The 23,771-nt window shown below is 31.6% G+C and overlaps 2 protein-coding genes across 6 annotated transcripts; one reads left to right on the top strand and one right to left on the bottom strand.

Annotated features, from left to right (window-relative positions):
* Positions 1-4,221: 4,221 nt before the first annotated feature.
* Fmo-1 (Flavin-containing monooxygenase 1) lies at positions 4,222-13,892 on the bottom strand. 3 transcript variants are annotated; one of them, XM_088273578.1, is made up of 8 exons: positions 13,653-13,892; positions 8,748-8,942; positions 8,058-8,199; positions 7,438-7,612; positions 6,956-7,231; positions 6,172-6,338; positions 5,855-5,998; positions 4,222-4,901 (listed from the first exon to the last, which is right to left on the bottom strand). In XM_088273578.1, exons 2-8 carry the CDS (start codon positions 8,933-8,935, stop codon positions 4,719-4,721), a joined length of 1,275 nt encoding a protein of 424 aa, XP_088129704.1. In that variant the 5' UTR covers positions 8,936-8,942; positions 13,653-13,892; the 3' UTR covers positions 4,222-4,718. The 3 variants fall into 3 exon arrangements, with proteins under 3 accessions (XP_088129704.1, XP_088129703.1, XP_088129705.1); XM_088273577.1 differs by having other exon boundaries at positions 13,589-13,730; XM_088273579.1 differs by lacking the exon at positions 13,653-13,892 and having other exon boundaries at positions 8,748-9,066.
* Positions 13,893-15,264: 1,372 nt separating this feature from the next.
* LOC148301245 (uncharacterized) lies at positions 15,265-23,354 on the top strand. Of its 3 annotated transcripts, none has more exons than XM_088273606.1 (6): positions 15,265-15,351; positions 16,822-17,011; positions 17,676-17,849; positions 19,251-19,549; positions 20,749-20,828; positions 21,370-23,354. In XM_088273606.1, exons 2-6 carry the CDS (start codon positions 16,832-16,834, stop codon positions 21,597-21,599), a joined length of 963 nt encoding a protein of 320 aa, XP_088129732.1. In that variant the 5' UTR covers positions 15,265-15,351; positions 16,822-16,831; the 3' UTR covers positions 21,600-23,354. The 3 variants fall into 3 exon arrangements, with proteins under 3 accessions (XP_088129732.1, XP_088129730.1, XP_088129731.1); XM_088273604.1 differs by having other exon boundaries at positions 15,295-15,459; XM_088273605.1 differs by lacking the exon at positions 15,265-15,351 and adding an exon at positions 15,521-15,653.
* The last annotated feature ends 417 nt before the right edge of the window (positions 23,355-23,771 follow it).

Genomic DNA, 23,771 nt, shown 5'->3' with positions numbered 1-23,771 from the left:
TTTAGAAAAAAGGGTTCTCATCTATCTGGCTGACCGAGCGAGATAACAGTAAAATAATAATTATTGACAAGTATACAATTCATTGTTTATACATTTTAGGAATCTGTAATGTCATCAGATCAAATAAATAAAAACTAGTTATTTATTAGAATAGAATTCTTCACATAACCCACACTGTTTGCAGCTTATTTAGCTGCAATCAATTAATTGACTAAGAAAATAAGCAAAAATAACAATGTACTTTTATTACAAACTAGCAACTAACTCCATATCATATATGTATATAGTTGTTGGAAATCAAAAAGTGCTGATTTAAACCTTGCTTATTCTATAGAAGCAGTGGATTTTAATACATTTCGTGTATTTGGCATTCCTAAGTCTGCCATAAAGGTGAGATACATAACACATAATATGTTCAAATATGATGCATAATATTATACAATATCTGTCGCTTTATAAGTATGTATGGATTAAGATAATATTGACAATGAAAAACAAAAAGGGCGGATAAATAATTAATTTTGTCATGTTGTATTTTAAAACAAATAATGTTACAAAAAATATTCATAGAAATCCCAATCTATTGTAATATATGTATTTAAATTTTTTTCAATAAATGATTCAAAGTCATCAGAATACACAAAACCAGATGTATTTGAATTTAAAAAGTGTACAAATAACTCATTTTTGGATGAAGTGTTCGTTACTTACGCTCTCTTGTTTTTTAAGCATCAATATTTAATTTTTTTATGTTGTGAGTGCTGACAAGTGAATAAAGATTTTCATATCAATTGTCATAAATGAAATTTTAAAAACTGCTTTCTTACATGTAATCCAATGTTTATTTTTGACTGCACTTATTTTGTTTTATGAAGGGAATTTGAGATTAATGAAATATGTAAATACTAACTATGGTTCTCCACAGTTCAAATGACATGTTTATGTTTACTCAAATAAGTAATGTGTCAAAATTAAAATACTCGATAGTTTTTGTTGTTAATCTGTTCTTCATATTAACTGGTGCCAATGGGTTATGTTGCTTGTTTCCATTGTGTGTAGTACGGTGCACTCTACTCTTCATAATTAGTTAAGTCCAGTTAGCTATTATATTTTGTGATTAAGTTGCTTTGAAATTCTACATGAATAGGCAACAAACAACTCAATTCCTATTTTTGTTACACTAGAATCTGTGAATTGAGAATAGCATTTTATATTATTTATTTTTTAATAAGAATATGTAATCAATAAATATTCATAAGCGATGAATGTATATTTATAATATATCTATTGAAATGGAGATAAGTTATTTAGTTTAAGGATGATTATAATTTGCACTATTTCAATATGATTAAATAATATGGATTTTATTTATAAAAAAAACAACAAGCACCAATTTTTTTAATGTACTAATTAACCAAAATTATTTTAATCTGTCGGCTCGAAAGTTACTAGAGTTGTTTAGGTTGTACGACATTGAAATGCCTCAAAACGGTCATCTTTTCAATGGATGTGTGACTAAATGAAGGTTGACAAAATTTATTATGTCATTCTGATGTTTTTATTTCGATAAAGTCAATTAAGTTGGAGAGAAACTTACAAATTATGTAATATTTATTAATATATAACTGGCTGTTCATCTCTCTGTTGATGATTGTCCCAACTGTGTATTATTATTATATTCTTATTAGTGAGCTCATATGAGAGTTCATTTTATTTTTGTTAATCAGAATAGAAAGCCATATAAAGTAGTTTATACTATAAACATATACATATTATATAAATAAAATACGCTTAAATAAAATATTTTCTCTGGAAATTTAGTTTCATTTGGCTAATGGTGACGACATTAACATTCCAACACTCCATAATTATTTATGATTTAATTTATACAGTTGAAATATTTCTATATTATGGTTTTAAATTTACACTACTGTTTTTGGGAGAGCAGTCCTACCATTTACAGAGGTTTAAATCGTCTGTGGATTGAAGGACTTCTCTCTCAATACTATCAGCGTAAATTTAACCAGCAGTAATTTAACACTCCTGATAACACAAAGAAGTAAAATAATTTGATTTGCTAAATACATGTTTTGAATATTGAAGGCATTAACTTTGTGGATCATCTTGATGTATTATTTCGAGAAATAAAAAATACTTTGTGTTCTGATCCACTCACATTATGTGAGTGGATCAGAACACAAAGTATTTTTTATTTCTCGAAATAATATGCTAAATACATATTTACCACAAATCCCCTCAATAGTGTCACTACTTACCACTGTAAGTAAACACATTTAGCTACCATATTGGAGGTTCCGGGTTCGATTCTCGGGGAAGACAAAATAAGAGATAGTACCTACACTCAGACCTTGCTTTGCGTCGTTTCACTTTGCATTGTTTCAACGTTTTACTTTTGTTTCGTTATGTAAATATTCTCATTTTTTTAACATTTAAGGACTGAATGAAAAATACGGTAACATATTTTTGATGTTTATATGATTTCCAATGGCAAATAGCAATTCACTTTGCGTTGTTTCAATTTGCCTTTCGATATTTTGGAACGTATCTACGACGCAGTGAGGTCTTAGTGTATTTATTTATTACCCTACCAGACAGACGCTCAAGATTTATTTGCTTTTAATGATATAATCAACATCATGTCGATTTGGCACTTGCCCCATGTACCATTATTGGGTGCAGATCAGAAGAAGAAGAAAACTACAAATAAAACCCACCAAATAAATAGATATCAAAGGTTTCATCATCTGATCATTTAATTTCTTAAGGTAATAATAATTTCTTCCCAACTGTGACAGAAGAAAGAGAAGGCTATATTTTCCTGAAAAAGAGCAATAAATTCAAGAGCAGCGCAAAATAAGAGAAAAACTTTTCAGTACTGCAACAGCAAATCACACTAGGAGCGCAGAAACGCGAGTAATATACGTACGTTTACTTTTTAATTGGCGGGAAAACTAATGTTTGGGGAGACACGCCTACTACAGCTACCAGGAGCACAGAAAAACGGCATGAATAAAAAAACTAATTTATTTTAAGTAGCCTTCGTAATGCGCTCTTACAAATACTTTGTCCTTTTTATAAATGGTATTAAATTGCTGGTTTCATTTATTTTGTCACAAGTCAGAGGGGCGGAGCTTGGGTCGAGCGAGTTTCGTTAAGTAGTTCGCGCGCTTTACCAGCACGTTATCATGTGCTCCCGGTAGATTACTTGCGTTGCGCTGTTAACACAGGCAACAAACAGCAGGCCCGCCGCGCCCCCGCAGTCGCCGGCCTCGTTTCGTACGAGGGAATTTCAATCGATTAAAAAATACTAAAAGTTTTGTTGATTGGTGTGATGGAGAAAACTTTTTTCTTTTGAAAAGTAAAATTTCTGTTACAACTTAGGTAGGTACTCTTTCTTGATTGAGGTCTAAAGAGACCCCACGGGATGCACGTGTGATGATGTTGATGTATTATATGTATTACATCGTAAATGGAAATCTCAGAAAAATATGGTGAATAATAAATACATACGATTGAAGACTTGTTTTAGACCTGATAACATACATATATTCCAGATCGTTGGTTGTCTCATTTCCTGATTATGTATTTATGTTTTAAATACATATGTATTATTATTTTAAGAGTTATTTTGCATATTATACTTATGTATTATTTTATTTCCTTTATTTGCATATTCTAAGATTGTGGATTTAATAAAAATTCTGTTAATATGTATGATTTTTTGTTTATGCTATATAAAATGATCAAATTATAATCTACTACCAGTTGGCGCAGGTTCCATACAGAAGCTTACGTTGTGTAGATTACACTATTCGGTAAAAAAAAACAATTATTTATTCCTCTTTTTTTGATATCTTCATATATAACTTCCTGGCAATACTGATCGACAACCAGTTTCAAAGTGGCAAAGTCGTTAGAAATAAAGTTAAAGGTGTAGTTATTTTTTCATTATTCAGGTTCGGGTATGGATATGCATATGGCAGTAACTTATGGGGTTTTATATACACAGGTACGGGGTAAATAAAAGGTACGGTGGCTTGGAGATCATAACTCATCCCGTGCCCCTGGCCTTGAATGTAACGTGCAGCAGATGAGGAACCGGATTTTTTTTCACTGCAGCGTTTTCTTAGTGAGGAATTGGCGTAAGCTGTATTAAAAAAATAAAAGGTTTTTCAGGGAAGTTATGAAATAATAGTGATATTAAACGAATAAATCATTTTTTTCCAAGTAATTTACACAAATAATGGTTATTTAATCAAATTCCATGCTAATGTTTTTTATTCCTATTTTAATGTGTGGTATGCAACTTAAATAGCACATTTTATGATAATAAGGAGGGGTAATTTGAGTATATTGAATTTTATTCATATTAAAATGCATAACTACCCCCACAACATATGAATTTAGGCAGGCATATTTTTTTGTTGTTTACCCGACTGATACATTTAAAACAGATGGATGTTTTTAAAATTTCTAAATCTGAATTATTACAATTATGAGTATGTATGTAGATTGTATTGTGTAATATATCGTATACAATCTATGAGTATCATCAAATATATAGGTACGACTGTTTAATATATGTATGTATATATTATGTACTTATGTTAGTGATATTAAAACACGTCGAACATGCATGACTATCCACTCATGATATGAATTTAGGTAGGCACGTTTCTAGCTTTGCATTGGCAACCCTACTTTGGGTTTGTAATTCTATAGTACGAGAAGTTATTTTCGTCCACGATTTGAAAGTTGTAGTCTCTGAAGTGGACAATGTCATCCAGGAACATCTGGCTGGACTGGTTATGGACTTTGGCCATCGCTGGAGGCAGTGGGGTCAGGCTTGCTTCTCGTGCCAGGGATAAATAGTAGGATTCCTAGCGTGAGAAAATAATACAATAAATAAAAACGATAGTGCAATAAGCGAAATAGTACAATTTGTACAAAAAAAAATAAAATAAAATTTGGGGAAAAATATTTAATAGCTCTTTGATTAGAGATATATTAAGTGTGGAGGTTCTCACCAAAACGTTATCTTTCCATTATAAATGATTTCAAGTAGAAAATCAGGAATTCTGGCTTGTAAAATTGTTACGTTTTGGTGCGATTTAATAATTTCATATTGGTTTAACACAGGATTGCTCACGTTTTATCGCAACTTTATTTAAGATTTGTATAGAATACAGTAAAAAGAAAAGATTTTCATTTAAAGGATTTTTTGTGCAATGTTGGAAATGTTTTTCCAATATTGCACAAAAAACTTTTTGGTGAGGACCTCCACAAGCCACGAGTATATTTAACTTTGTATTTAAAATACAGCTATACTATATTGCGTGATACATTCGCATTGTGTCGAAAACATTGGAAATCTAAATTTTAATTTACGATATATGGTTACTTATTTATAGATAAACATAAATAAGAAGAGTAGAATTGAAAGCCAACGTTGTGTTTTTTTTTAATGTTAAAATACACATTTGGTTTCTTTTTCTTAAAAATCATACGAGTGTATTTTTTGTCCATTTCATTTGAAAGAACAGTATATCTGTAAACACCAACTCACACAATATTTTTAATGTGCCCTGGAAAAGAATTTGGTCGAGATTATACAGTAGTTATAAAAAACAGTTTTAAACTAAATCCAACGATTGAAAACCAAAGTCCCAATCCAAAATTGACGATATGTTTGCAGTTTATTTATTTTCTTAAATCTTTTTTTTCACTAAATGGTGTCTATACACCCTATGGCACTGCACTCCAGCGGAGTTGAATATGAAGCGGCGTGTATTTACATCCTCTACCTCTTTATTTGCATACGTGGTTTATTTACCTGATCTGGTCCCATTATGTGTGCCTGCCTCTTGGTATATCCCTTGGATAACCGTTCCTCCAAGTCCCTCGCTGTAGCTTTGTACATTTCTTCCTTGCTAGGTAGTGAGAATTGTCCTTGCATCAGCTTGATGAAATATCGCACCTAAAAAGATAAATGTCAAGTATAGAACAATGGCGATAAAAATATCAATTCAAAAAATCTTTCGAGGCTGAGAAAACTGATTAATTTCTCAGGTTCTATTCTTTGATGTTTGGTAGATAGAGAATATGCGATATCAATATCTTATTAGGATTAACGAATATTGTTTATCTTACCTGTAGGTCAAACATGGGGAAAGCGCAGACGTAGAAGGGAATTCCCACGAGGCACATAGTAGAATGCTCTATATTCACCAAGTGCTTGTACAGAGGCTGCACGTATTTCTTCTCTTCTACGGTGATTCCGCAAGAAGGGTCCAAGAATGGAAAGTTGTAGAGATATCCTGCAAATCGTTGATTCTAGTTAAATACTATATGGGCATAAGTAATCTAGAATGTTATAATGCAAAAATCAGACAATAAAAAAATTGGTAGATAAAAGAAGAGATCGAGATGGAAATAGGTACATTCATATGACATTATCGATTATCGAGAGATATTATTATATGAAATTACGGAAATTAAGTTAACGACGAAACTTGATCGGTGGTAAAATAAATAAGTGGAAAAATATGGACTTGTTATTATTATTTTATTGTAGTATTGATGCAATTGACTGTCCTCCATCGGACTTTCAGCAGCTTGAAAGCATAATAAATAAGTAGTTTATTACAAGTGTTTAATTTTTTTTAAGCTTGAAAGCACTCGTAGGGGCATCCTTGATCTGATTGGTCAATCGAGTTAAAGCTCTTCCTTTTAATAAAATCAACTACACCTTAATGTCTCCGGGTCATCCTGTAAAAAAAACACTGAGAATGCGACTCAAAAAGACAGTTTACATGTTTTATTTTCCTTAAACTAAAGTACAGTTTAGGTCTTCTCTTGTCTTAAGTAAAAACAAAGACATTCGGTGAATTTGACAGTCCACCAGGTTCTCAACACATATCCAACAACTTCTTACCGGTGCAGAAGAAAACTGCATCAACATCTTCTTCTGTCCCATCAACAAAAATCACCCTGCTGTCCTTGATCTCTCTGACGTCAGGTTTCTGGGAAAGGTTGTCCGGAAACACGGATTTAGGACTCTCCTCCATGTGGTGACTGAGCAGGACGCGGGTTGTGACGCGGCAGATCTCCACAGCGATATCCATCCCGGAGGGACCAGCTCCCACCACCAGAACTCTCTGTCCAGAGAACACTGAAGGCACGCGGTAGTCGTGGCTGTGGATCACAGTGCCTGTAGATAAACAACTTAAATTGATCTTATGCGGGTCTCGGATCTCGTGCGCATCTTTACTTTTCTCTGACATTTTGAAAACAATTTTGAAACAGTAACTACTTTCGTTTTTCTAGCCCTTTTTCTTAATCAAATATGTCATTCAATGGCTATAGTATTCGTATTTGTTCTGTATTGACATATCCAAATACATAGTATTTTCTTACCTTTGAATGTTTCGATTCCTTTGACTTCGGGAATGAACGGTGTGTTGTAGTGTCCATTGCAAATCATGACAGCGTCAAATTCTTCCACTTTATCTTCACGTTTCTCCAAATCTTCATATTGCACAATCCAACCATCATTACCACGTGGTTTTATGTTCTTGGCATAGTGATTAAACTTGAAATATATTGAATATTAGATATTATGGTGTACATTTTGATTTTTGGTTAGTTACATACGGTTAGGGACACAAAGAAATGTGCTAATAATGCATTATTAATTTCAATTAATTAAATAAATAATTAATTATTTATTAATATTTAAAAAAATATTGTTTGTCAATTTTGCATTTTTTATCGGGGTTTATTAATGAAATTTATTTTATACAAGTTGGAAAGTTATTAGATGATTTATTTGATTATCTCTAATAATAAATCATAATTCAATTTTGCTTTGTTCAAAATCTAAAAAGGGTCCGTTTTTAGACTTGTTCCAGTGAAGAAGAACAAAAATCTGCCCATCCAATTATTAAAAAACTGTCCCTATGATACCTATAAATTACTCTAAATATTCGACAACACTTCCTGTCGTGAGCATTACTTGGGTTTAGAGTGATGATTACCTTGATGTGTCTGGTGACGTCATGGTGATGTGCATACAGCTGCAGGAAGGAGAGCATGTCCTCAGCTGGTAAATAGGACCTGTCAGACTTCCCTCGAACCGGAAAGTCTGGGAAGCCCATAACTTCCTTGGGGAGGTTTGTTCTGTAGATAAGAACGTTAAACTGGAGGTTACAATAAAATAACGACTACGCATATATTAATAGATAACTACAGCAGGACTCTATAATCCGGATTAGTGGATCGTTCGGATTACAGTACAGAGAATCTGTAGGGTATTTTTTTTATCAAATAAAGTAAATATGTATTATGAATTTTAAAATGTTTTTATTAAAATTTTTAAAGAAATCAAATATTTAAGTGAGTCGAGATTTATTTAATGACAAGTAAAAAGCTTTGCCTTGCAATTAACTCAAAACTTGGCACAGGAATATCCGCTTGGTCAGCCCATTCTAGGCAGTTCTTCACTTTCGCCGTCATATTCTCGTGTTACTTGCCTCATCATTTTATCGTCATTTCCGTTTTTAAGAAGCGCGGGATGAATGAGTTTACCTTCGGATTACAGAGGTGTTCAGATTAGCGGCGGTTCGGATTAAAGCTGTACTCACAATAACAATATTAAACATTGGTTGTAATGCGATAGACACAGAAGTACGAGTAACGTATTATAGGTCTGGATTTCTTGGTCTAACCTGAGACTCTTGTACATGCTGGAGTGAATGGGCAAGCCATATTGGTCACACCCTGTTGACTCCGTGTAGACCCAAGTACCACCAAGTTCTGAGGCTCTCTCCAACACCAGCGGAGTGACTCCAGCCGCCAGGAGGTGACGAGTCGCACACAACCCTGATGCACCAGCTCCAACCACGCAAACCCTCATTTTTAGTCTTAAATCAAATACAAACTGGTCAAACAAGTCTCACGAAGATACATACATTATTGGTATTTGGATTCAATTGATTTCCCAATTATTATTGTAGTGATAATAGGATTTTGGACACAAAGATCTCCAAACCAATTACCTTTGTGCGAATTCATCCAAGTTAATGTCTAGTACAGAGTACAGGCATGGGGAACCTTTCTATTTCAAAAGGCCACATTCACTTATCTGATTCAACATGAGGCCGAAGTAAAGAAAACTTTGACATCCCTCCTAAATATTTTAATTATATCACAATATAAATTATTCAAAATGCAATTTAAAAAAATATAGAAAAAGTGCATATTTACAAATCAATTTACTAATCATCAAGCTGCGTATCTATAAGAAACATACTTAATACATAAAAAAAAGTACGTACATCATTAAAAATACTTGTTAATGTTACAGGTTTACCAACCTTTAATGACTAATTTGCATCTGCTTTTTGTTAGAAAGCATTTGAATATTTGGTGCTCAAAGCGAGCTCACTCATTCTCTCTCGCTTACACATCGGTAATCTGTGTTTTATTTTTACAAAAAATTGGCATCAGTCAAAAGGCCGCACTACAATAGCCAAAGGGCCGCATGCGGCCTTAAGGCCGCAGGTTCCCCATGCCTGGTCTAGTACAACATTTTGAGTGTGTCCAAATACTTGTTAACAATTCTGGATTATCTCCAATAAGGAGTTACATTATTACATTATTTACATATATATATATATATATATATATATATATATATATATATATATATATATATATATATATATATATACATATATATATTTATATACATATATATATATATATATATATATATATATATATATATATATATATATATATATATATATATATATATATATATATATATATATATATATATATATATATATATATATATATATATATATATATATATATATATATATATATATATATATATATATATATATATATATATATATTTATTTATAAATAAATATATTTTTATATATATAAATATATATATATATATATATATATATATATATATATATATATATATATATATATATATATATATATATATATATATTTATATATATATAAATATATATATTTATATATATATATATATATATATATATATATATATATATATATATATATATATATATATATATATATATATTTAAATATATATAAATATATATATATAAAGGGTCCGCCAAATAACTTTTTTTTTTTGAAAATGGGGCGCAAAACATCGAGTGTAGCTTCGGCTGTGTGGCACGTAGCGCCGTCCTGTTGAAACCAAATGTTGCCAATATCCTCCTCTTCAATTTTTGTGAACAAAAATCCGTTCAACATGGCCCGATAACGATCGCCATTGACTAACGGCCACTCCTTGCTCATTTTCAAAGAAAAATGGCCCAATTATGCCTCTGGACCAAAATCCGCACCAAACAGTGACTCGTTTTGGGTGTACCGGCTTTTCAATGTATGCGTGCGGGTTTTCTGTGCCCCAAATACGACAATTTTGCTTGTTTACATACCCGCCAAGATCAAAATGAGCTTCATCCGAAAAGATGATTTTTTTGGCAAAATCGGCATCTTCTGTAAGTCGAATGTCGCAATATTTTCCAGCGTTGTTCAAGCGTATACACAACCATATTCGCTTAGCGGAAAGATAAAACTAATTATTTGTCAAATCAGACATGAGCTAAGTGTTACCATTCACAAAATAAGCACTAGTTGAAAAAAAAAACTTTAGATGGCGGACCCTATATATAAATATATATAAATATATACATACATATATATATATATATATATATATATATATATATATATATATATATATATATATATATATATATATATATATATATATATATATATATATATACACTTATGTATATAATAAATGGAGGTTTCGATCCCTTCCGAAACTAGTCCAGTCCAATCAATTGCTGACTTGACTCATAAATTATATTTAGAGAGGTCTGGGTTGGACTTAAAAACCTTTTGCGACACTGGCCATATCCTTATAGGCAGCGGTGGGCTACAGGGGGCTCGCGCGGGCCCCTGTTAAATTATAGAAATCAATATTTTCCGATTAAATCAGTCATCTGCCATAAAAAAACAATTTCTATATTTCGTTGTGTGATGTGCATTTTAGGAACTTTTGACTATTTTTAATTATATGTAAGTATTTTGGATTCTCCTTTTTCCTCCACCCTTGTTAAAAAATTGCCCCCTGTTTATAGGTGTGAGATATGAGAAATGATAAACATGGATAAAGCGTAAATAATTTATATTTCAATGTATTTCACATTTATTTCGCATTGTTGTATTTTACCAATAATAGGAAATTCGATACAGAATCCAATAATATTTTTTTGTACATTCCTTACGAGGGCAGTACATTAGTAATGTAATAAACTCATTGAAAATAAAAAAGGATTTAATTTTATAAATTATTAGGATTTATACATATTACGACTAATTTATTAGAAAACATAGAGACAGTTACTATCTGACCTCGATTTCACGTAAAGTTTATCGTATTTACGATTATTATAGATGTTATGAAGAAATATCAAAGTTCATAGGGTCCGTGTCTCGTTTAGTGCTTTATTGACGTAAACTGACTATTTTCTTAAGATTAAAAACACATTTAAATATAATATAAGTAGGAATAGGTTTCAACACGTTTCTGTATAATCAATTGGAATTGCAAACTGATGCACTCAGTTATAAGTTATAAAATACATTTCATATTTCGGACAATCAATTATAGTTTGTTTACATCTACAGCTAATAATAGACAGCAAAAAACAAAATCCCTGTTTAAAAAAAAACTTAACCTTTTCTGAATCACTTGCATCTCTTTTTATTTTTATTATATGCGTGTGAGGTCGTCTCTTTATTTCAAATACGTGTCGACCTTTGTTTTCCCTAGGTCGCTTTTCCGATCTCACGTCGCATATAAGTGCAAAACATTTTTGATTAATTTGAATTTTGCAGTTGGAAAAAATTTAGTTTTAATTTCAAAACTATTGACGGACAAATAATTTGGCCAACGACAGGTCAATGTATTATATATAATTTTATCTTACTTATAAGTTTAATAAGTATAACTTATAAGTTTATCTGACTCCTTACGCGCAATGCAAAATAAATACCTATATATTTTATAATACATGTCGATAAAAACTATTCAGATAACACAATAATCATAATCAGTGTGTTAATATCTGTAAAATAATATAATAAGTAGACTTCTATAATTCTAAACAACATTGTCATCGAAATCTAAATTTGTTTTGTTCTTACAATGCTACAAACAATATATTATTATTTCCATCACACATAATTATTCCTTCTCCCCCCTCTCTATGAAGTTTGAAAAGTTTTGAAAAGTTTGGGAGTCTGTAATTAAAAATAATCCATACTGGTATGAGAATCATAATCGCAAAAATTTAGAGGCCTGAATTTTTTTTTCTTCCCAGGATTTTCGGGCCTGAAAACCGTCCTGGTCTATAAATTGTATCTTGCCCGCAAGTCAGTCAATGCAACCCTGGATAATAAGGAGCTTTTTTTAACCTTTTGGTCAAAATAAATGTTTACTTTATTATCACGATTGCTTTATCGCACTTTAAAAAATATTTTTAATTGTTTTCTGAATTACATGACATAAAGGAGGTAAATTACATGAGCTAAAAAGGAGAATAACGATCCTGAGAAAGATGAAAAGCCAGAAAATTACTAGAAACTAACATACATTCCAGAGACGCCTTAAGATCCAATATGGTATATAATATGTAAATCCAGGTAACATTTGACGTAATTGATTTTTTTCTTAAAACACCGTTTTTGTATTGAAAAAATAGTTTTTATTCGGAATAAATAGATGGGTTTGAAAATCAAAGAGTTAAAAAATAAGGAGTTAAAAGTCTAGCCCTCAGCGCGGTCGAGTGGGTTGTGATTTGAACGCTTGACATCTAGGCCTTAAGGGGATATTCGCAAACACAGAAGTCATTCCACCGGAGAGGTCACATGCCAAAGGCATTTTTTTACAGAATGAATGTTGGAATTTTTTTTTGTTTTTTAGAATATAAGTATATAAAAAAATTATTTTGATAATTTTTTTAACTCCTCACCTTTCAATAACTCTTTTCTTTTCAAAACCATATAATTACTTCGAAGAAAAACTTATTTTTTCAATGCAAAAACGGTGTTTTAAGATTAAAAAAAATCAATTACGTAAAATGTTATCTGGATTTAGAGAAAATTAACGAATTTTTAATTAACGTTTTACTTAGTAAATACCACTTTTGTGGTATTTACTAAGTAAAACATTAATTAAAAATGGATAGATTTTACCACAATGTGACTGCCGAATCAATTAATGAAAAAATTAACGGATACTGGCCTTAACCTAACTACGAGTACCTTTCTATTGGATCCAGAGGTATGTTAACCTGTAGTTATCGTAATAAATAAACACAAATAAAATGAAAATAAGTATTTTCATTTGATATAAAGCTGGGTTACTTTTAGCGCTTTTTGTATTCCTTTTGAATAACATTTGTTTTTGTTATAAAGTTGTAATCACAATACTTACGTATGTTGGGATAACGTATGAATTTTACCTCAAACACTGATTTGTATAATCACAAACCACTTACGTTTTAGTTCGCTGTAACCACTATTATTACGAGCTCACAGAAATAAAATTATATATTCAATCCGATACATCGCGATGTAGAGAAAACAGGTCAACTTATTTGTTTTAATAACAACTATCGGCAAACGGAGATAATATTATTATCGTACTGTATTTTTTATATCTTGGAACTCAATTATACATTATCGATAGGTACCTAGATTGATACAGTTGTGATTAGACTCGCAATCAATCCACAAATGATTCAACGAGAATGGTTTTCCTTCTTAAATAGTTACCATTTATATTTTACATGCACATTGCGTCAATTGCGAATGCAGTTTATCCGGAAAACTTGAGTATAAAGAAATTTATTTATTTATATTGTTTATTTATAAAATGTGAAATTAATTCACAATTAATTAGTTAAATTCATAAAAATCTGGGTGAATGATGCACAAGCGATAAAAGGGCCTCGCAAAAGCTTTGGTATCTAGCCTCGCTTTTGATTTCGATTTGAGACTCTATAACTTGCAATAAAGTAGATAGGTACTCATTAATTCGGACCGGTACTTATAATTAAATGTTTTTACTTATTTATTTATTTTTTTTTTGTTTTTTTAGTGTGAGTGAGGAAGTTTTTTTGTTGTTGTAGAAACAGGCTATTTTTATTTTCATTAACATTCTATTAATAGTATGTATAGTACGATCTTTTGGCTGATTACTGATACGGGAGGAGTCAGCAAAATTTCGCAAACGGCATCGGTTACGTATTATATTTATTGTCATAGGTCCTGGTTGGATTATTCATCTTAAATTTATATTTGATTATATTTCGCGGTTTAATTATGACAAAATAGAAGTAAAAAAATATTAAAGTTTTTGGCGAGGTGGTATATATGCACATATTATTACGTGCAAGTATACCACGTTATAATACGTGCATATATACGCGTAGATGTAACCATGATCGAACGTAGCCTGTTTGTAATTGTATAATATATATGCGTATGCGATTCACACGTATGAGAGATTAGGGAGTGCTTTTAACTAGAATTTTCACTCAAGAATTATATTAAATTCTAGTAATAATAAGTAGTAATTTAGTAATAAATAAAAATGAACCCACTCACAAGTAGGAATAGGCTATGAAACTTATAAAGTTGGAACGGGAACAGGATGAACGGTGTTGCATAAGCCGTGATTAGATTTTAGACTCGCTTAGGTAAAATTTATTTAAAAAAAATCAGATCGTATGCCAGAACATCGAATTACAGACTGGATTGCTCTCTCTATGAAGTGCCGCGCCAGATATATAGAGAAAAGGGACGTTAATACACACGTTTGTAAATTAATACAAGGGTATTATTCTCCCCACCTTTTAAGTAAGTGCCTAGGCACTCTTGTAAATGAGTGGTGGATACGGTCCGGCGCTATGTGAGTGCCATAATTTGGTTATTCGATACCGCTTATCATGTACATAATTAGAAACATAGTAACAGAACTAGTAGCTTGTTAATTTTTAATTCTAATAACATGAAATAAGCGAGCGAAAATTATAGGCAAAAACATCATGTGGCCTTTTCAAAAATAACAAGTAAAAGTTTTGCAAGGCAACAACATAAAGATTTAATGTTGTTTACGATTATTTTTCATGGCGTTGGCAGCTTTACAAGAATTCAAGATGGCCGTTAAAATCCCGCCTGTTTGAATGTTTTAAAGTTTGTGAAAAGTTTTTATTTGTTTATTATAAATTATAACGATAAAGTATACATCAAAATTTCAATCCTCAATAATTTTTAATCCAGAAATAAGAAAAGTCGCCTGAAGTAAGTACGCTCAGTAAATAACAGAATGTAAAACAGGTTTTGAAAGTGTAGTAAACAATGACGCACAGTTAGCATTTGTTTAAAATGTCCAAAACGTTTGTTGCTATTTACATTGCGTCAAAATTATTAAATCGACCCCATCGAAGCGATAACCAAATTCGTTAAACGTATTTGAAAATTCTTTTTTCTTTAAGGTTTGGTCTGTTTATTTGTTTTATGCCACCTGCAAATAAATAAGCTCTATTATTTTTATTTACAGAGCATAGTATTCGTTTTCATTTACCTTTAGCTATTTTATAATGTCATTTTAAAATACGCGGTATTGAAGCGTACGCATAAAAATATTATAAAACGTAGTTATATTTATAAGTGGTTTGCGATATTATGTCAAAAGTCGTGGTTTTCTATATCTGTCACTAACGTCAATCAAAAAGTACGATTCGAACCCAAGATTATATTTTTTACTGTTCGGTTTATGTAATGATGTAGGAATTGAATAAAGCTCTGTAATCCTTGAATATTTTGTTTTGCATCATGATAAGTATGCGTAAGTTTGTTATGATAATGTAGAATGGAACTCCATTATTCATATAAATTTGTTTTATACGGATTCTGGATCAGGTTTTTCATTCTCCTAGTTAAAGATTTTACTCGAGTAAACTTAATGTGCAGTAGAGAGGTGTTTGTTTACTTTTGACATACACAGAATGTTCTTATTTTACTAACAACTGCCTATTTCATACATTTACAAATATATTCAGAGGAAAAATGAATGTTGTTGCATCGAAACAAGATAAAAAAGTATATTTTTCTTGGAAAAATATAACAGTTGACAATTTTTTTCTCGCAGTGAAATTCCAAGTCTACAAATATTCATTTTATGAAACAAGAACTTACAACTTTTACTCTTAATCAACTTTTACTTATAGAATAATAAATATTTGTATACTTTCTGTGAAATTATCAAAATGCGCTATAGATCGTTACGATGCACACTTCAATTATAAAAACTGGAGGAAGAGCCTTAGAACTTCAAACTCAAACCTCATCTGCACCTGATGATGCATAGAGCACTGCATCATATAAACAGTGTTGAAGGATGAAGGAAAGGTGATCAGCCCTCTGCTTCAGGTCCAGGATAATATTGGAGTGAAAAAATCACTAAAATCTATTTGACACCCCCTTGGGAATCGAACCCAGGACCTCCACTATGGTAGCCAAGCGTGCTAACCACTACACTACATAGGCGTCACGATATATAATGCAAATACAATAATTAATTATATCTTTTGGACAGTTGAAAAAATTGAGCACATGTTACAATAGAATAGGCTATAAAAGGAGTACATATAATGTTTGTAGATCGGTCCAGATGGCGGAGGAGTACATCTTACGATGGAACAATTTCAATTCCATGTTGTCGGCGGGATGTGTCAGCCTGTTGGAGAATGGAGACTTGGCAGACGTGACTATCTCTGTGGGAGGGAACTGCATTCAAGCGCACAGATTTATACTATCCATCTTCAGCCCCTATTTCCGCAAGTTATTTAAGGTACATCAAGGCCACTTTACCCGATTCTCAATAAACTATCCCTTAGTTATTCAATAAGACCTCTTGAAGATTGCACTTAGGATATAATGTTCAAGACTGATGCTAGGCATTCCTAGGCTAGAGTAGAATCCTTTTTTCCTATTCTAGGACCCTGTAATATACTTTTTGGAGCTCTGATTTGTTTTCAGTCAGTCAAGATCTTACTTGGGTTGTGCTTGTTGAAATCTCGGCGAGCATATAAATTCATGGCATTGTTGAAAAATTACTTTAAAATTGGCGGTTATTGTAGGGCCGAATCGGCATTATAGCCGAGAAATTATTATGCGACCCATTCTTCCGTTAATATTGCCTAAGCGTGTCATTCAACAAATATATGCTCTTTTTCTTGTTTTTCGCATATACTTTGTGGCACATTTTATAAACTTTATAAAATATAACTGCTTTGTTTTTGACCACTTTTTATTGGTACTTTTCTCCAACCGGTTTCGACAAGAACCTTTGTCATCATCAGGGTTAAACATGTACATGTACATTTGTAGTTTTATTTTATAAAAAAACATTCTCGTTTTTAAAGTAATATCTCTATTACGCCACCGATTTGCCTCAAGGTTTTGTTTGATTTACTGTCTCAATTACAATGTCGATAATATTTTTTTAATTACAGGAAATTCCAACAAATCATCCTTTCATAGTCCTGAAGGATGTCACCCACACAGATATGACCGCTCTATTACAATTCATGTACAAGGGGGAAGTTTGCGTACAACATGAAAACATCAATAGTCTCATGAAGACAGCCGCTCATTTGGAAATCAGGGGACTCATGATGAACAATGGAGTAAGTAAATTCCTCACTGTAATGGTGTCATCCAGAGATTCTAAGGTGTAGTTACTTGAATAACTGAGACAGTTCTCTGCGAGTTGTGTTTTGTTAACTCCAGTATTGTCAGCTATTTTTATAATCCTTATCCACACTCAATAGTGCTTAGGGCACAGGATCGTATATGAGCAGTGTTACCTTGATTGTTAAATACACGAAGGAAAGGTGATTAGCCCTGCGCTTCAGGTATCAGTGTAGGGTAATATCAAATAAATATTAGAGTGAAAAATCACTTATTTTAACATTCCTAGGCATCAATCTTGGGAACTCTAACATGGTAGCCAGACGCAATGACCACTGCACTACGGAGGTGAACAATTATATACATTGTCAGGCTAAACTGTTTATGTACAGTGGATCAAATTTTGCTTTACCGTTTCACAAGGGATAACATTTCTTTTTTCATGGATTCTTTTTTAACCTAATGTTTTTTATTTAAATTTGTATTTTTAGCGCCGTACTCAATATGTAACTTACTTCAATGTTTTCACAATAAGTTCGGGTTTTGTTTTTGAGCACCAATTCGTCCTGCTGCCACAGTGCAAATATAAAACAAAAAAGAATTATGATCTCAAATGGTTAAAAATTTGTTTATTGACCACGGATTGAAAATCGTGAAAATTGCATATCTGCTTCTAGTGTGGGTATAAGAGCAAACTTTCAACATATTATTGCTAATCAATTGCACCAGTCAATGAGTTAGCAAAATAATAAAATTAATATTAACACACTTTGGACGGGTGATTTTTACGCCTGCGGACCGCTGGTGTAAAAAAGACCGATGGGATTTGATCTTTATGTACATATAGTTAAGACCTTAACAAAGAGATTGGTATATAATATACATATAAAAACATTGAATATGTAATTCCTTATTTTCTGAACTTGAAATGAGGCCGGCGCAGAATGTAAAAATACCCTTCCTGTCCTTAACCACTTAACAGTCAAATTTTGGCGAGAAAATTCGTCGGTGCAGGAAATCATCAGCAAACAACTCGAAACAGGACTATCCGAACACTGCTCGGGTTAGTCAATAAAAACAAATAAATAAATATATTTGGCTCAAGCAAATCAATACCACCAAGTTGGAATACAATTTACCCGCGCAGCATTCGGACTCATCAATACAACACAAACTCCTTGCCCGAGTCACGCCCGGGATAAACTGGCAACTGGTTAAGCATCAATCGACCAAACGGGTAGAAATACCTTTCCTGTCCATAGTGTGTTAATTGGAATATATTTTTGGCTCAGTTTGTAATCAGCAAACTGCAGTTTCCAAGGTTAAATCCTCCATTTTGCGACATTGATAAAGTTCTTCATGTTTTTACTAATATTATTATTTTCGTGTAATTTTAGAAAGTGGATACAGAACATGATATTGAGGTGAAAGATAAAAAAGAAACGCTTCCAACTGAAACGAGTATTACTAAGGAGGAGGTAATAAGTATTGAAATCCCTGCGGAAAATAACAGGACGGTGAAGCAAGATGTTGAAATAACTCAAGAAACAAATACCAATATGAAGAGAAGTCGGCCCGTTTCCATCTCCGCTCAAAAGCGGACTAAGAAAAAATCTAAAATTTCAGACCCGCCGGCTGAAGTCGTTCCGTCAGAACTTCACAATGCGTCTTCTTCATATAACAAGGAAAATGAAAGGTGAGTGACTCAGAACCTCTTTGCAGAGTTGTAGTTAACTATTTTATTCAAATAAAGTGTTTTTTTTTTAGATGGGTATTGCATTTATTTACCTTGCTTATTATGTACGACTTTTAAAGATCATTAAGTGGAGTTTTTTCTTCTAACTTAATAAAGATGTTTTATTTAAATCTGTGTTGGGAACAGGTGGGATAATCTAGTGTGGGCTAATCAGGAACTTCTCAGCATTTGCTCATTGCTGGGAAAACACATAAAACTCCTCAGCAGAAGGCGGACTTTTAAATGTCAATGGGCCTTCCGTTCCACTAGAAGAGAATTCATCATTTTTTATCCTAGCTTGGTTTATGGTACCAATGTTCTTCTTATGAACTATTTTTATCATGTATGATACCACCTCTCGTGACAGTTCCTTATGAACTATAACGGATCCGATGTCGGATAGGTCCTCACCTCATATAATCTGTTTCTAATGTGTCAACTTTGTGGTGTACTGGTTCGTTCATTTGCCTACTATTCTTGGATCACAATCCAGAGATTGATTCTCAGCGGGGTTAAAATATAAAATTAACTGTTTTTTTTACTGAAGTGTTTATTCCTGGATTGGCACAAGTACTGGATTGATAACCTCATCTTGATGTACCCAGTTGTCAATCAAGTTAACTCTGCATTAACATGATTTTTTTCCTATGGACCATTGGATCAGTGTAATATGGTTTTATTATATAATCAAAGTATAACTTTGTTTAAATATAACTATAAATATTTTATTATAACTTAATTATACCGGTTTCGAAGCTAACCACTTCTTATTATTATTTTTATAAAAAAAAATGATAAATTTAATGAATCAGGAATTTATTCCTTACAATGCTCATCATGTCCAAGCTTGTATATAGGAAAAACTTCTAGAAATTTTAACATCCGATGTAAAGGGCATACAAATAAAAATAAAGCCACTTGAGATCTACCCAAGCTCTTTTGCTTAGCGGCCAAAATATTTGGAATTTCGTTATGTAGTTTTGTTTTAGTATTAATCAGTCTTGAAAAAGAAGCGGTTAGCTTCGAAACTGGTAGACATTATAATTAAGTTATAATAACATATTTATAGTGATTTTAAAATAAAGCTATATTTTAATTATAAAATGGAAAATTAAAAAATTATTGCTTTAAATATAAATTATGGTTTTATTATGTTGCAGTGCAATTAAAACAGACCTACAGATAGAACCAGCAAGTACAGTATCCAGTGACGAATCTACTAAAGACACAGGTATCTCAGGTAATACTACATATATTCTTGTCCTAAAGAGAGATAAGCATTATCGATAAAATTAAGAAAGGTGTGTTGAGATGGTTTGGACATGATGTAAAGAAGGTACTTATAGTTTATATTTTATTAGAATTACATTTATTTTAGTCGTTTTTCAACCATCGATATTTCCTAAACAAATAGGAATTTTACTAAAATTAAGCATTTGGAATTAGTTATTACGTATAGTAGGAAAACCTTAAGAAACAATTGCTTTTAATAACTTTTCAATTATATGTTCAAGTACAACTTTATCATTTATACTCTTTGAGTGGTCGGCTGCAGTCTAAATGTGTAAAAACCATCAATATTATGCCATTTATTTTAGTTTTATGAGCTGCAAAGGCACTGTAGGGTATAATGGCTTGTCTTAACACTGAGGGTTTGCTTTTCCCTTACAGAATGTGTAGTTTAGAAAATGGTTGAGGGTGTCGAACAAAACTATGTGTAAATATTATATATATTTTACATATATCTCAATAATGTTGACATTTTGTTTCTCGAATTTCAGGTGGAAGTAAAAGCGTGAAGTGTCCTCAGTGCGATAGAACTTTTGCCAATTCTTATAATGTCAAGATCCACATACGGGACATGCACAACACCAGTCCGGAGAACTCTCTCGTATGTCCCATCTGCAACAAGCAGATGAAGAACCAGTCCTGTCTCCGAATGCACGTCTACAACCACAAGAAGCAATTCAACATCGACGAGGCCAAGAAGTCAGCCCAGTGCGTCAATTAAGAAAAACGTCTCAAAGAAACTACATTTTCCAAGTTGACCTGCCAATTTTCATACGTGTTGCATGATGGATGTCACAATGCTTGATGTATTGAGAGAGAAGAAAATTGTATTTTTTCATTGAATGATCAGGAATAGAAAAAAAAAAACAAATAAATGAATGAACACACTATTAAATAATAATGAGGGCCAAAATGCATTTTTTACAATATATTATTTTGAGAAAAAAAAACGTAAGATCAATTTCATAAATGTGGCATAATCTTAAACTGACCAATAGAAACGCAAATATACATGAAGTATTGCCTATAGAGGTATAAAAGTGTGATGTTTAATCATCATTGAAAATCTCATTAAAAATAGTGAGTCAGCATCAACGCTAAGAGATAATGAAATCCTTATAATTTTTTAATACACAGGGCAGTGACAGTATACTTGGAAAAAATATGGTTTAAAATGGATTTTTTTGTTTTAACCTTGCTTTAATGCACGTTGAACGAATGGAATTTTTTAAAAATGCTCATATGTTCAGACCATTTTCTTAATGGTCGTACTCTGTATTTTTCTTTATAACTTTGTATTTTTAAAATCCGAGTAAGATCAGATTAACTTTTCATTTAGGGAAATGGGATAAACCACTTCATGCTTATGTTGTTTTCACAAAAATAGAACAATTTTTATAATAGAATAATCTTATTTTTTATTTAAAGTGTTCAAAAAATCAAAACAGATGCAACGAAAAATGTTTACAAAAACTTAACCTTTATAGAAATATAAAAAAATAAATAAGTCTAACTATAATAGTAGAAAAAAAAATAACCTTGGTCATTTATCAAAGAATTTCCAATAAACTCAAACAGAGCGAACGAAGGTGGTGGATTGGCGAGCTTATTGCGGTTGTTAATCTTATGTAACCAAACAAGTCGAAACACGCGAGCAGTGCTCGGGTTGGCGTTATACACACATACGTCGTCCACTAGCACTGTTCGTTCAAAAGCATAAAGTGGTTAATCTCACAATTTCTCTCGAAGGCGCTAGTGTACTTAAAAAGCAGTGTGTAAGAGCATAATATTTGGTGGGCGTAGAACTCCTCACTCCTTTCACTTTGGTTTAACTTTGACCATTTATAAATCGGACGATTAAGAAGAATAAAACTATATCCGTGTAAAGGAACAACGTTTAAACGCGGCAACATTTTATGCATATATATTTTACAGTACATTATTTATTTTACAGAAATATACACGGTTTAAACGCTTTAATTTTGTCTTATCGAATTAAAATACACATTACTTTTTTAATTTTTGTTTAATCTTTAAGTATGTATTGGGTCGAGATAATTATGCAATTTATAATTTTACTATTGAAATTCCTGTTTATATGCCAGTTTTCTGTAAATTTTAAATGCCAGTATTGCAATTTTAAGATAAAATATTTTTGAATAGCTCCTATTTGTTTCGAATTAGAAAAAAGGTATTATTTTTTGATAATGTTAATTTTGTTGAATGAAAACATTCCGTTCTGAATAGCATAACTAAATTACATCATCCTGACAACTACAAAAATAACAACTTTAGATTTACTAGATTTACAAGATGGATGAGCTGCATTTAAATATTTTGAATAGTTTATTTGTTCAATGTTCTATCAATTATGATCGAGTTCTGTATGTATTTATTTTAAGTATCAATAATAAATTTACTAATTTAATTTAATTTAATACTATTTAGAATTCCATCCTATCTAAGAATATAAAAAGTAACCATATATCCCGTATGTGTCAGCCCCGGGTGCTCAATTTTTACTGCAAAATAATTTATTGTGTATAATTATTCATCTAAATTTGGTGACTGACAATCACCATTTGGAAACGCGTTATGATAATCAAAATTTTATTTAAATTATAATTTTTTTAACTCATTTTCCTTAGTACATTTTTAGTTAGCATTTTTGTAGTTTTTATATTTTTAAATGATGATAAGTTTTTATATTTTAACACTTTCAATTACATATTTTGTTACTTTATACATAGGCTTTTTTACATAAAAGCCGTAGTTGAGAAATCATATTCTATATTTTCCATATTTATAATGATTATATGGAAAAATTAAATTAGTTAATAGCATTTATTTTGAGGCATAATAAAAAAATGTACCCATTGGGCCCATTCCCATG

The sequence above is a fragment of the Brachycentrus maculatus genome, unplaced genomic scaffold (genome assembly GCF_059751285.1).
Source record: "Brachycentrus maculatus isolate JH-2025_06_01 unplaced genomic scaffold, ASM5975128v1 h1tg000589l, whole genome shotgun sequence".
NCBI lineage: Eukaryota > Metazoa > Arthropoda > Insecta > Trichoptera > Brachycentridae > Brachycentrus > Brachycentrus maculatus.
Note: the sequence above shows the minus strand (reverse complement) of the source record. Positions and strands in the feature narration are given on the sequence as shown.

What these genes read in the sequence shown, in the direction of transcription:
- Fmo-1 (XM_088273578.1), bottom strand. Translation starts at nt 8,935, where the DNA reads ATGAGGGTTTGCGTGGTTGGAGCTGGTGCATCAGGGTTGTGTGCGACT. An exon ending in ACGTCACCAGACACATCAAG is followed by an intron (nt 7,613 to 8,057) that starts GTAATCATCACT and finishes ATATATTTCAAG; the next exon opens with TTTAATCACTATGCCAAGAA. An exon ending in ACATAATGGGACCAGATCAG is followed by an intron (nt 4,902 to 5,854) that starts GTAAATAAACCA and finishes TTCTCACGCTAG; the next exon opens with GAATCCTACTATTTATCCCT.
- LOC148301245 (XM_088273606.1), top strand. Translation starts at nt 16,832, where the DNA reads ATGGCGGAGGAGTACATCTTACGATGGAACAATTTCAATTCCATGTTG. An exon ending in ATTTCCGCAAGTTATTTAAG is followed by an intron (nt 17,012 to 17,675) that starts GTACATCAAGGC and finishes TTTTAATTACAG; the next exon opens with GAAATTCCAACAAATCATCC. An exon ending in TAAAGACACAGGTATCTCAG is followed by an intron (nt 20,829 to 21,369) that starts GTAATACTACAT and finishes CTCGAATTTCAG; the next exon opens with GTGGAAGTAAAAGCGTGAAG.